The sequence below is a fragment of the Bombyx mori genome, chromosome 8 (assembly GCF_030269925.1).
Source record: "Bombyx mori chromosome 8, ASM3026992v2".
NCBI classification, from domain to species: Eukaryota; Metazoa; Arthropoda; class Insecta; order Lepidoptera; family Bombycidae; genus Bombyx; species Bombyx mori.
The window spans coordinates 14,477,384-14,491,244 of record NC_085114.1 but is presented as its reverse complement, the minus strand read 5'-3'; the positions used below and the strand labels follow the sequence as shown (position 1 = coordinate 14,491,244).

The following is a 13,861-nucleotide window of genomic DNA, read 5'->3' as shown; positions in this document are numbered from 1 at the left end:
GAGACGTGGGATCGACTATGCGATAAGTGCTTTTTTTATTTTTTATTGCTAGGTGAGTGGACGAGCTCACAGCCCACCTGGTGTTAAGTGGTTACTGGAGCCCATAGACATTTACGACGTAAATGCGCCGCCCACCTTGAGATATAAGTTCTAAGGTCTTAAGTATAGTTAGTAGTTGCTTGATCAATTAGGCCCTGAACGGTCGATTCATTCGTTTGTCGTATATTTTTTGTACACATATGAATGGTCGGTTGCGGTCTTTGTCGTCTGGTTCGTGTACGTATTTTAGGAAGGCATTGAAAATACCGCCTGACGCAAGTCACGACCGCCCTCGTGCCATTTCTTTTCTTTTGTTACTTTTCGAATCCCTGTCAAGTCTCTGTCTTAGTCTATGTCTAGTCGTTATAGGCCCTGTCTATATCTAAAACAACCTTTCCCAAAGTGGGCGATAATGCCCCCCTGTGGGCGTTACAGGTCGAAAGGGGGCGGTAAGAGACCCAGAAAAAAAAGAGGGCGTTGTGTAAAGGCTTGTGAGGCGATTTGTAATTTCATCTAGGAAGACTCTTAGCAACCGATGGAGCTCTCGCTATAGTGGTTTTTAAGTAGGTGAAAAAATGTAGTCGTAAAAAAATAATTTACTCTCATAATGGGCAGTAGACAAAATAAGTTTGGGAACCCCTGATCTAAAAGGTCGTGAAGCCACATAATCAGTGACATTAGAACATAGTATTAATTTCCTCGTTTTTCGGGTGTCGTAGATTTAATGAAGATTCAATCGATAATAATACATTTAATCGGGCGTTTGACGGCTGACGAACTACGAGTATAAGCTATTAGCGCCCTCGGAAATATTAACGTGGTGTGAAAAGCTCCACGGTCCATAGAACGCCTCGTTGTACAGGGAAGCGTTGATGGTACAAGACCGCGCGGGAGGCCACCAATGCGGTGGACCGACCAAATTAAAACTGCAGTGGGAGGTCCCTTAAATTAGTGCAGTAGAATGGCCTCGAGCAGGGAGAGATGGTGAGACGCATCAAGTCTGCCCCTTCCAACACTACATGACGATCACGACCACGACACGACTGAGAAGAAGAAAGTGAAAAGCAATTTGACTTAAGCGATATTTCATACATTTATATTTATTAATAAAAGGTCCGTTTTATTTGGTATTAGCATTAACAATTCGATTTTTTAATTGAAATTCTATTATGCTTACTCCATTTTAATTGCGGAAGAAGTTTTTTTGTTGTGATATATTTTTTTAAATTTTAAGCTTTAAATGGCTCTCCTGTAATGTCGTTTGAACCAAACAACCTTTTATTCCTCGATATAATGACAGTAATAAACGCGGGAGTAAAAGGTGTTTTAAATTTGACATTAGATAAACAAAAAGAAAACAAACCTGAAATTCGTAAATCGATGGTATGTATTTCAATGATGGAGTCCTTTCAATTCTGAGTATTTGCAGTTTCTCAAGTCCTTTAGTGGGTAGCGAGGTAATGGCTGTGTTACTTAAATCTCTGAAAGACAAATCGCAATTCTAAAATGGCGCCGAGGTTATACAAATAAACACATTTTAGATGAATTAAAATGGCCGTTCTCGAATCCAAAGAGGTCAATAATTTAGAATGCTATTTAAATTTTTCAATACGAATTTTATTTAATGATCATTAAAATCAATTATAATCATGTATGAAATATAATTTTGCACAAATAACCGAAACATTTGCCGTTCACGGTATTAATAAAGCACAACGCTAAAAACAAATGTGACGCACATAACAATATTATTACAGTATTATAAATGCGGAATTGTGTTTATTTGTTTTTAGGATCTTTCACGCAATAACGGATAAACAAAACGACATATTTCTGAACGATTGGGCGGGAAATCGTCATTGGCGTTACATTGAATTCGAACAAAATATGTTTGATTTAGAATCATAAAGGACACACAGTCAATGTTCTAGGCAAATGTTTCACTCGATTGAGTATTTTAAGTTTTGGGATACACAAACTTACCTAAATTGTTTTACGTACGATGAGGTGGAATGAGTGTTTCGGGTATTTTAATTTCATAAAAAATTCTGTATTTTGTCTATAATACTTACAGCTGTCGTAATAGTAAATTTCCCGCAAACGCATGCTCATCCAAGCGTTTCAGCTTAGTGTTCCCTTTGAAGCTCCTATCAAATGAAATGTAATAATATTTAATAAACTCGTTACAATATTTTAATATAAGCAGCATAATATCCATTTACAAATCTTTATTTGACTCGTAGTGGCGTTGTCATTTTTGTTTCAACTTTAGAAAACCTCATAGATCATCCGTCTCTAATTTAAGGGAATGTGAGCGCTATTTTGAGGTTTTTCTTTTTTTTGAAGTGGTTAAAGAAAAAGTGCCAGTGTAGGCGATCAATAAAATTATTAAAAGCATTATATTGTAATGGCACTATTCATAAGTAAACTTACAGTTTTGAAATTTGCGCGTTTTTGAAGGCATGCTTCGGAACTTCCTCGATCAGGTTGTAGTTCAATGAACTGAAAGAAGAAATTCTTGAAATGCCTTCGATTGTGATGGATGAATGTCAAACACAAAATCATAGCGGACGGGCCGAAATAAACAAAAGCGGGAAACGCGGAATTTTTTGGCGGGAAACGCGGAATATTATCTATGGGCCCGCAGCCAAAAATAAATCAATAGTTATTGCTTCAATAAGCAATGTCCCAATAAATAAATACGAGACTTTGAGACCGTTCCCAAAGGCGCAAGCACGTGTACGAAAAGTACCATAGCAAAAACGAAAAACTATTTCGTCGATTTTGAAGTGTTGCAGCGGCTATGTAATGCAGCTTAGACTTTAACCTCATGTCGCTAGCCGAAATCTATAGGCTCCCGTAACTACTTACAGCCTTTAGACGCATTGTAAAACACGATCTCGCCTGTGCCTCCAAGGCAAGGGAACTTACGCGTTACTTGTCTTTGATTGCATTCCGTGCAATGTTAGTATAATTTTTCGATCCCGATATTTTAATTCTAGTGTTAAAAGCCGCGAGCCTTGAACCTCTTTGTTTTAGAAAACAGTTTCAATATATTCCTACACTTCTTGTTCAAGTTGTTATTTCTAAATACGTGCTGCAGTGCGACCACGTGTAGTTTCTTCGATGTATTGACCGATAAGAATCAAAGGTGTAAACTTATACTTTATCATTGGTTCCACACATCAGGGCACGTGCGTGCATCGTGATCAAACCTTATCGGTCGACGGCAGACTCCAAAGGGCCGGATCAAACGTGAATCACCTAAAACTAATTTAACGGATAAGACCGTAATGATAGGATTACCGATGTATTTTACGTCTTTTTTATTGCATGCCTATAGTTCACGGCTCATCTGTAGCCCAAGCACGAAAATTTAACGAATTCGTAACGTTAACGTATCGAGCCCTCGATACGTTAACGTTACTCCGCAGCACGAACAAAATTTTGCCAACTATCGTAAGCTCGATTCGAATACGTTAGTGACGTCATCCTAACGTAAGTAGGGACGGTCCTTGTGGAATGAAATGATTATCATACGGAATTAATGATTCGTTCGGAAACTTAACAAAGTTGTCATTTTATTTCAAGCTCCTGAATTTACGGTTTATCTAATTAAAAAATAATAAACTAGTGCATATAAAGTGAAGTTCATATGAAGAAAGATATTTAGGAACATGATATGACATTAAAATCGAAGGAATAAAATAGTGTCTTGGATATCAAAACAAAAAATTTCGGATTCCGAACGAATCCACTTGATATCGGCCAAGGCTAAGTTTGTTTATGTTTGCTTTAGTTCTTGTGAAGAGCGAAGGTGTTTCATTGTATTTATTAATTTAGTACTTATTTTTCAAGATTTACCTATTTAAATATGAGAACTAGCCACTCACAGTATTTAACAATGGTGGAATTTATGGAAGCGTAAGTACTTATAAAGTCCTAATTTATTAGAAAAGTTTTATTAACTCAAGTGTTTCAGTCAATATTTATGTAATGTGCCATACAATTTATATTCCAGAAATGGAGATTTATCAAAACCGTCAGGTGGTCCACGAGGTCGCAATTTTATACAGATGAAGTGGAAAGAGTTAACGGGAATATTAAATAGCGATTCTTCAGGAGATCCTAAGAGTGAGGACAAATGGCGTAAGGTATGTCAAGTGTTAACTCAAGGGACGCTATTTTTTTCTGCTGAAGCACTTGACTGAATCTACTAACTTTGTTATTCATCTTTCTTGTTTAGAAATTCTAATTTAATGTTTGTTTGTTAATTAAGGTGTGGAGTGATTATAAGAATAATTGCAAGAAAAAGTGTGCTAAAATTAACAGAGCTGCTAGTGGCACTGGTGGCGGACCAGCGCTCCATTTATTATTAACTGACCTTGAACAAAGGGTCATGCAGATAATTGGAGTGCAGGCAGCTACTGGCATGAAGATAAAAGAAGCTGGGTTTCCACAAGTTAGCTATACTTTACATTTAAATTGTGCAATAAATATTGAATGTAGTAAGTAATTTTTTTTTTTATTTCAGGAAGAAATTTCAACTGAGAGGCCAAATACTGAAATTATTTTAAAGGAACCAGAAATAGGTACGTAGCACTTAGATTTATTGAAGTTTATTGTTCCTTAATATTGTATCTTTATACATGAAATAAGAAGGATATCACAGCTATGATATCTATGATAACCTAAATGAGACTAATTGTATAAACTGGCTTATTACATATTGGAATAATTTATAGATTGGAATACTCCGAGCACAAGCAGCCAACCAACAGTGGCTCCACCGCCACAAACTGAGGCTTCCCCTCCAGTCATTGACGAAGAGGAGTGGAACCCTCCGCCACAAAAAAAAAGAAAAAGCAATTTGACAAAAATGTTTTTAGATATAGACAGAAAGGCAACGGAGTATGCTTCAGAGCGTGATAGGGTATATGAGGAATTAGAGAGAGATCGGTTGAGAGTTAGAGAATTTGAGGTACGAGAAAGAGTAAGACAGCGAGATGAAGAGCTACGGATGCAGGGTCAATGGCTGGAATTTATGAAAGAGGCAATGGAAGCTTTTGTGAGGTTTATGGAGAGAAAGTCTTAAGTTAAGCTTAATTACTATATTTTTTTTACCAATTACTTTTATTTTACCAATTACTTAATTATTTTATTTTATTTTACCAATCACTATATTTTTTACAACTTTAATAAACAAAAGTAAAATTATGTATGAAGTCTATTAATTTTATCCACTAAAATACTTCTTATAGCACTACCCCTAATTAACCCATCTCCTGTAGTATTCTCTTGGAAAATATGTAGAATCATCTGGAAATAATAAAAAAACCTAGTTAAAATAAATTAAACTTAGTCTGAATATTTGTAAAGGTTATTAATAAAATATTAATAATAATATGAACAAACAATTGGTAGTGGGTGGTAGGACCTCTTGTGAGTCCGCGCGGGTAGGTACCACCGCCCCGCCTATATTTGCCGTGAAGCAGTAATGCGTTTCGGTTTGAAGGGTGGGGCAGCCGTTGTAACTATACTTGAGACCTTAGAACTTATATCTCAAGGTGGGTGGCACATTTACGTTGTAGATGTCTATGGGCTCCAGTAACCACTTAACAGCAGGTGGGCTGTGAGCTCGTCCACCCATCTAAGCAATAAAAAAAATAAAAATAACAATACTACTTTGTAGTCATAAGTTTACGCCAAATCGTGATAATATAAAAATGAATGTTTGTAATAAAATTATATAGTTCACACTTACTTGTTTCTTATTACATCTCTGTTAGCTCTGGCATAAGGAAATTTTATGAAAGTATTTAAAATTGCAGGAGTTACAAGAGCATCTGTTACTTCCTTCACACATTTGCTTACAGTCGTTTGGCCCAAATATTTAGCCATTCCCACTAAGCGTTGGTAAGATCCAGTGGCATAAAAAGATAGCGCGCAAAGAACCTGAAATGTTTGAATTTTATGTTACATTGAAGCTTTTCTCACAATAGAGACTTGGCACTGCCCTTAGCATTGCTAACATACATGAGCGAGCGAGCGAGTGAGTCACCACTTACCATCATGTGGGCCGTATGCTTGTCTACCTACTGAGATAATAAAAACAAACTTACCTTAAGTTCCAAACTTATCCTGGAACTTGCTTTTAAAGATGTTTTCAAGTCGATTAAAAAGAAACTTGAATGATTCTTTATTCAACCGGTATCTATTTTTGAATTCCGCGTCGCAATTATAGCGTTTGATTGTTTATAAGGTTCAAGTATCGTTTACGTGACGATACGATTTCGATACGAAATTTGTTCGTGCTAGCAAAATTAGTTCCTTTTACGTACGATAGGGGCGCTGTACAAATTTCATACAAATTTAATTCGATAACGTTACGAATACATTTTCGCAAGTTATTCGTGCTAGGGCCTCTGGTGTCAAATTAATATCGAAATCCCTAAAAACTTACGATTTCATTGCGTTTATGAGACCGCTAAAACCGAAGAAAATAATAAGTATACATGAGAATTCTGATTTAGTCAGAAATATAACATTCAGTACTGTCTTTTTGCAGTGCTTTTTGCAGTCTTTCAACAAAAATTGTGTTTTGATTCTAATAGGATATCGAGTTGTTTTGAAAGCTCACCATCAACATCGCCAATGTTGCCGCACTACGAATAGAAAAAAGACAATGACTCTCGACTCTATGCGCTAACAAATAGAATTAATACTTCTACAATGAACACGTTTAAATTTTTTTGGGTTTCTTTAATCGTCTATGAAATGAGGCCGTCCGCGCAAAAATGGCCTAACCCGCAATTTTTCATATTCCTACTTATATGTATATTGCAATTTATTTAAAACATATATCTAATAAATTTGCAAAACCAGCCTATCCCTAGTTTCACCCATAGATAACAGATGGCTTTGTAAACATTATTTTTGCGCGTATTCTTTTTGCCTACGAAGTAGTGTAAAAGTAAATTTAAATCTCATTATCTCCATACTAACTAAGTATGGACGGCCTCAAATATGAGACGTGAAATGCGTTCAAAAGTCTGCGCGATCCCGTTTTTATTTGACTGTCGAGGATATTCCAGTTTGACGTACGATCTGACCGAAATATGACAAAATTTGCTGTCGTCAGAACTGAGATTAAAAGCGGCCTGGTTTCAGAGCGCACGCAATAGACTACGTCACGCCAGCATCACTTATCAACAGCGCTGAATTAATATCTAAAGCAAAAAGTGTACAAGAAATAGCTTTTTATGAACTATGGTATCCATTGTAACATTAAGCACGTTGACTGCTATGTAGGTCACCAGTGCCCTACGCGACGCGCTGAAGTAATTATGTCGGTTTCTGTCTGCGATCTTCATACTAAGGCGCCGGAATATCTAGTAGACTCTAGGAAAGACGAATCCGAAGATGCTGAGAATGAATCTATTTCTAAAAGGCATAAAAGTCTAAAACATACTTTTAAAACAAAATAAGGTAAAGTTAGGCGATCCAGGCGCTCAGTAACAGAAATCAACAGTACTTTATCTCCATGATGACCTGGAGCTTGACTCAATCAGTAAGTAGGTCTATACACTTCGGCATCATTGCGCCACTTTGAGAAGGCGGCACGACACGAAAACCCTCTTACCGTGGCCACCGGAAATTACATACCCGATCCTGTGGACCGAATGGTAAACAGTCGACGTCGCCCTAAACACGTCATTACGAATCATCCCGATTTATTAACGGTGCTTTTAGGTACCTCAAGCGCCGGTCACTATCCTCGCCGAACCCGTCGCTTGCGACGAAGGGCTCGACGAGTAAATTAACCCATAGACACAGCCCACTGAGTTTCTCGCCGAATCTTCTCAGTGGGTCGCGTTTCCGATCCGGTGGTAGATTCTGCGAAGCACTGCTCTTGCTAGGGCCATTGTTAGCAACACACCCGGCTTGAGCCCCGAGATTTCACCTACACGCTCGTTGATTAGGGTAACGTTGATATAGCCCCTCAAGGCTATCAGCACGGGTAGGAAAAAAAGAAAGAAAAAAAAAGACCATTACTTCAGTGCGCCAGGGAGGTCACCGATGACCTACATGGCAGTTAACTTGTTAAGTAATTAATGGTGGGTTTAACGGTTAATTAAGCTACGGGCCCTATTGAGACTCAACACAAGAAGGATTTAAAATAAAACAGCGTAATTCGGTATGTACCTAGTGACTTACACTTGATCGGCGCGCACCCGCAGCGCGTGCGACGGTATTGTCTTTATGTGGTTCCCTTCTAGATCGCTACGGAAACAAAAATAGTTAATTTCGAATTAGATAAATGATTTATTAAAGTAGTATGACGGAGATGTCGTTGTTCCCGTCTTTATTGTGGATTGATCCTATTATTAATTAATTATCCTATTATTGTGGATATTTTTTGCGGGCAACACTGCTGGTTTTCAAAACAAATGTTCGTTTTTTTGTTTGCGTACTCCTTTTAATCTTTGTGAAGACCCATTATTGGAAAGATATAAAATTTTAATAAATCAAAAATTCAACTTGATTAAAATAAAATGAGAATTTAATTGTAGTTTAAGTCAATTAAACATTAATTTATCAATATAATACATAAAAACCACTGGGTCATATTTTCATTCCATTTAAATTGGAGTATACGAGGAGCATTAGCAAAGTTCTAGAAATAAGTTGCGAAGAAAAAAATTAATACAATCGAATTGAGAACATTTTCCTTTTTGGAAGCAGCCATTAAAATAGCTGTAATAACTTTAAAAATCGAATAGTAGTTTGTTATTTAGTGACGTCAGCATACTCACATGGCTTGCAGGTAGGAGAGCGACGTATTCGCCTTCCTGCTGTCGTGAACATGGCTGAGGTTCGGCACCTCCAACAATCCTGATGTCGTGATCATGCTACATCATTAAATGCACTATTAAACAGGCTGAAGATGAATGCGTGATGAACTGTCTATGTAGTCTACGAATTGTCCATTGATTACTACTCCAGTACGAAGCGTGTCGGTGGCTTGTTTTCAGTCGCTCGTGGCAGTGGCGGATTAAAGGTCCAGAGCGCCCTAGGCAATCACTTTATCGGCGCCCCTGTACCGACCATAAATGGCCATCATAATACTATAAATTTTAACTAGTTGTTTTTGCAATTACGATGACGCTGTGTCATCAAACGGCGCACTGAATTAAGTATGTCGATTTCTGTTACTGAGGCGCCGGAAAATCTAGTGGACTCTGGGCAAGAGGAATCCGAAGATACTGAGAATGAATTTATTTTTAAGTGACTTATTTTTAAAAGAATAATACATATAATACACTAGCTTTTGCCGGCGACTTCGTCCGCATGGAATTGTTACTTTGGCAGTGACGAAGAAAGTGAACATATTTTTGGATAATAGAATGTTAAAGAGTTATTTAAGGTACAAAAGTCACGCTTTTTAACAGACTTCAAAAGAAACTCTCATGCATTAGACAGATACAGATACAGAGAAGACTCATACATTATACTTTAGCGAAACTTTAACCCTTTCCGCAGCGCACGCAGTGGATACTTTCAAAAGGGATTAAAACCCCGATTTTAAAACATTCTTTATTGGTGCTCCGCTTGCAATGGTCCTAGCGTGCTGTTATATAGCCTATAGCCTTCCTCGATAAATGGGCTATCTAACACTGAAAGAATTTTTCAAATCAGACGAGTACTTCCTGAGATTAGCGCGTTCAAACAAACAAATTCTTCAGCTTTATAATATTAGTATAGATTAGTATAGATTAACAAACAAAAGAAGGCAAAGTTAGGAAATCTAGGCGCTTAGTAACAGAAATCGAGATAATTGCTTTAGTGCGCCGCGTAGGTCACCGGTGACCTACACGGCAATCAAATTTAGTCGCATTGTAATATATCTCCAACGCAATAAATTCTTCAAACAAACTCTTTTGTCGTTAACGAAAATGAAATAAAACAAATCCAAGAGACATCCTAATGATCTAAAATTAGTTGCCCATCAACAAAATTGTTTCGCCGCGATACCGAAGCCATACCTATTAATTGCCTCTACGACTAAATTTATAGCCGATAATAAATCGGGCGACATTCATTAATGAAATAAATTAAAACTACTGTTACGGCTTAATTTCGCATTTGTTACGTTTATTATATTGTTTTTACTACTTTTTTACTATACAGGTGGTAGGACTCTACCCCGACTATTTCTGCTGCGAAGCATTAATGCATTTAGGCTTGAAAGTAGTGGTAACTGTTGTGTTTTAAAACTGAGGATTTAGAACTAATGTCTCAAGAACGGTGGCGGCGATTACGTTGTTATTGTCTATGGACTCCGGTGATCACTTAACTTCATCCATCTGTGTGCTTAGTGCGAGTTCTCTAACCCTCTCGATAGCGTAACAGTTAATTCAAATTTGTATAGAGTTGGAACGTTTGCCTACGTTTGCCGCTAGGGGCGTTGTTCCATCTCCATACTCCATACAAATTTGAGTTAACACTGTGCCATTAAAAACAAAAGTTACTCGAAAAGGAATATAAAAAAAATACATACGTACAATGTGCGTAGCTCCGGCAAGGCGGGGAGTGGGGCAACGCGATGCAATAACGGCGCTTGGGTTATGAAACTAAAACAAGAATACGAAATATTAACATATCAACTTATTCCTTTTTATTAACAATTATCAATGAAATATAGTATGTAGTTCTTTTATTGTTTTTAAGTAGACGAGAACGTACAGCTCAATGTACCTAAATGGCGCCCTCCGTCTTAAAACACGAAGTTGATACATATATCTCTTGTAACTACATCAGGCTCTGCTGCTGCTTCAAACCGAAGCGCTTGACTGAGTTGCAGCAAAAATAGGCAATACATATTACGATTCTTGTATAATAAATTAATTAAAATTGAATATTTAGTACACATATCACACACATGGATGAAAGGCGATTGCATGCAGCAAAAAATGCGAATGTTGCGATGGATGTGTGGAGTAACGATAATGGATAGAATACGGAATGCATATGTTAGTAGAAGAATTAAAGTGGCATCTGTGACAGAGAAGTTGAGAAGCGCGCGTTTGAGGTGTTATGGACATGTGATGAGACGAAATGACAATGAGGTTGGTAATAGAGTTATAACTATGAATGTGGAGGAAGGCTTTAAAAGGAAGAGATAGACCTAAAAAGAAATTGATGGATTTCGCGCAAGACGATATTTCTAAGAGGGGAGTGAGCGAAGAAATGGTATATGATAGAGGAGTATGGAAGAAGAATGCGCCGACCCCAGGTGACTGGGAGAAGGGCAGGAAAGTGATGATTTGGTACACATATATCCACTGAATATCTCGCCGGATTTTCTCAGTAGGTCGCGATTCCGATCCGGCGGTAGATTCTACGAAGCACTGCTCTTGCTAGAACTAGTGCTAGTAAATTCTCTCAGGTTGAGCCCGTGAGCTTATCTACCCGTCCGGGCGTAACTGGAATAGCCTCTAAGGCTACCAGCGAATACGTAGAGAAAAGAAAAAAAAAGCATTATACACGTCGGCATATAAACTTTCCAAAACAAAAGAAAGGTGCATTTACAATATCATCATTATCAGCAGCCCACAGTCATCTACTGCTGCACATAGACCTCTCCCAATCCACACCACTGAGCCCGATCCTCGTCCTTTCTCTCTCTGCCTCGCTCTCCTCGTCCATCTCCTGCCGGCCACTGTTCGGAGGTCATCACACCACCTAGCCAAGAGGCGTCTCACGTTACGTTTTCTGTTCCGCGGTCTCCACTCGAGAACCAGTCTACTCCAGCGATTTACAATATAGTAATTACAAAATTTCAGGAATGAAGGTTCACTTACAATGATTTAAGGCGTGGCATCCTTATCAGGTCTTCGACAACAACGTGTTCTAGCTTAGGAGCGCCCATTATCGATCTGAAAAGGAAAACTCATACGGAATCTGGACTGTTTACTGTTGACTGTCACTTAATTCTTAAGGATATTTTCTAATCAAATTCAATACTGGCATTAATAAGGAAATAGGTGTGATTTCGCAAAAAATTCGCGCAAATTAAAACAAAAATGGTATTGTACAAATTCCTTACGTATGATGTCATTTGGGGCCAAAACGTTCAATAGGTTCGTTATAGAACAAAAACTAAAAATCGACATGTGAGATGATTTGAAAATATGTTAGAACTTATAATTTAATTCATTATAACTTCATATTTCACTAAAATAGTGAAGAAATATGTTTTATATTTATTAGGATCGATCAAAAATTTTTTTTTTTTTTGTATTCCTGTTTGTGTATGGTTCTTTATTGTTGACAATCTCATATCTAAGTACGTAAAAGTTTTTTTTTTTTTTTTTGGGATAAGGGATTACTGTTGGCTCTTAGGTCTTGCCAGTTTCACCAGGACAGGTAAAAGTAATTGTACTAACAAATGCTCTATAATATGCAAGTGGTAGCCGGCCGCATGTAGGGCTCGCGCTGTGAGCCGCGTGATGTTCGTCTGGTGCAGCACCACAGAGACACCTTCGCTTAGCTGACAGCATACTGGCTGGTTTGCTGTAACAGATATTACCAAAAAATTCAATGTTTAAATTTCGAAGTTTCACAATTTCAATTCACAATTCAATTTCACCTAATCACATTGATAAGTAAAAAGGTGATTTATCCAAAACCATATTGTGGTATTTAAATTAAACATATTTAGTGTGGCTATAATGTAGACTCTCTATCTCTACTTTCATTTCATTCCATTTATATTAGGTATTTGAGACACAAACCTCTCCATCATACAAATTTGAGTTAACTTTTACGTTAAAAAACTCACACTAAGCACACTGAACCTGCACTCAGGCATATATGAAGGAATTATCAGACTCCTACCACGTATTTCCGTACGAATAAGACTACCATCATACGTTAAACTCGATAAACTTAAAAATATCATTTATTACTTGCGTATTTACGTTCAGTGTCTGCTAGAAAAAAGTGCGTTGGGCACTAAAAATCTGTTTTTTATGTACCTACTAGCCGTCAGATAAAACTTTTTACGATTGATGTCGAATACGGGAACTCAATTTGTTCTATAAATAAATTTTTTTATATCTACGAGCACTCGTGTGAAGGGTAGGTCAAAATGAACGGCGAGCTAGCCATAGATTATAGCCGATAATTGACATCGCGCGCTGCGAGTGGCGTAGACTTGTTATTTCAAGAAAAACATTGGATAGATCGGTGCCCGATTGGGCCCAAACCTCCACAGATTTTGAAACATAAGGTCGAAATCCCAATTGTCATGTATTACTGACTACCTGTGCGACCTGATAACATGAACAATTGTTTGAGATGATCCCGTTTTTACCATCGCACTGCCCCCTACCGGAGTCGAGTTCATCCATACTACCTGGAGCCACTGCGTTCATCCACAGTGCGTTTCAAGAGATCTTTTTTGCCACGTACCATCCGGCTATGGAATGAGCTCCCCTCCACGGTGTTTCCCGAGCGCTTTGACATGTCCTTCTTCAAACGAGGCCTATGGAGAGTACTTAACGGTAGACAGCGGCTTGGCTCTGCCCCTGGCATTGCTCAAGTCTATGGGCGATGGTAACCACTCACCAACTGGTGGACTGTATGTTCATATGCCTACAAGGATAATAAAAAATAACCCTTTACTAATAAATGCCAGTTGACGATTGCAGTAGGCTGCTATAATACTCTGAGAACGCTCCGATCTATTCTCCAGAGAATTCTTTAGATGCTTTTTATGACATCCACGGCCAGAGATCTGGTAGTTCTAATCTAGGCC

The 13,861-nt window shown here is 37.9% G+C and overlaps 2 protein-coding genes across 7 annotated transcripts in view; one reads left to right on the top strand and one right to left on the bottom strand.

Moving 5' to 3' along the window:
* The window catches only part of Lgr (leucine-rich repeat G protein-coupled receptor), a 57,613-nt gene that overhangs the window by 4,849 nt on the left and 38,903 nt on the right, over positions 1–13,861 (bottom strand). For 4 of the 5 annotated variants that reach the window (XM_021346261.3, NM_001043568.1, XM_038012254.2 and 1 more), the window contains 8 exon segments: positions 12,489–12,615; positions 11,904–11,978; positions 10,605–10,673; positions 8,856–8,951; positions 8,257–8,322; positions 2,473–2,541; positions 2,112–2,186; positions 1,403–1,520 (listed from right to left, as the gene is read on the bottom strand). In XM_021346261.3, the coding sequence (XP_021201936.2) occupies positions 1,403–1,520; positions 2,112–2,186; positions 2,473–2,541; positions 8,257–8,322; positions 8,856–8,951; positions 10,605–10,673; positions 11,904–11,971 (561 nt within the window). In that variant the 5' untranslated portion in view covers positions 11,972–11,978; positions 12,489–12,615. 5 annotated transcript variants of the gene reach the window in all.
* LOC105843021 (uncharacterized) lies at positions 3,399–5,258 on the top strand. Of its 2 annotated transcripts, XM_038012467.2 has the most exons (5): positions 3,399–3,963; positions 4,061–4,193; positions 4,319–4,501; positions 4,574–4,631; positions 4,785–5,258. In XM_038012467.2, exons 1-5 carry the CDS (start codon positions 3,914–3,916, stop codon positions 5,132–5,134), a joined length of 774 nt encoding a protein of 257 aa, XP_037868395.1. In that variant the 5' UTR covers positions 3,399–3,913; the 3' UTR covers positions 5,135–5,258. The 2 variants fall into 2 exon arrangements, with proteins under 2 accessions (XP_037868395.1, XP_037868396.1); XM_038012468.2 differs by lacking the exon at positions 4,319–4,501.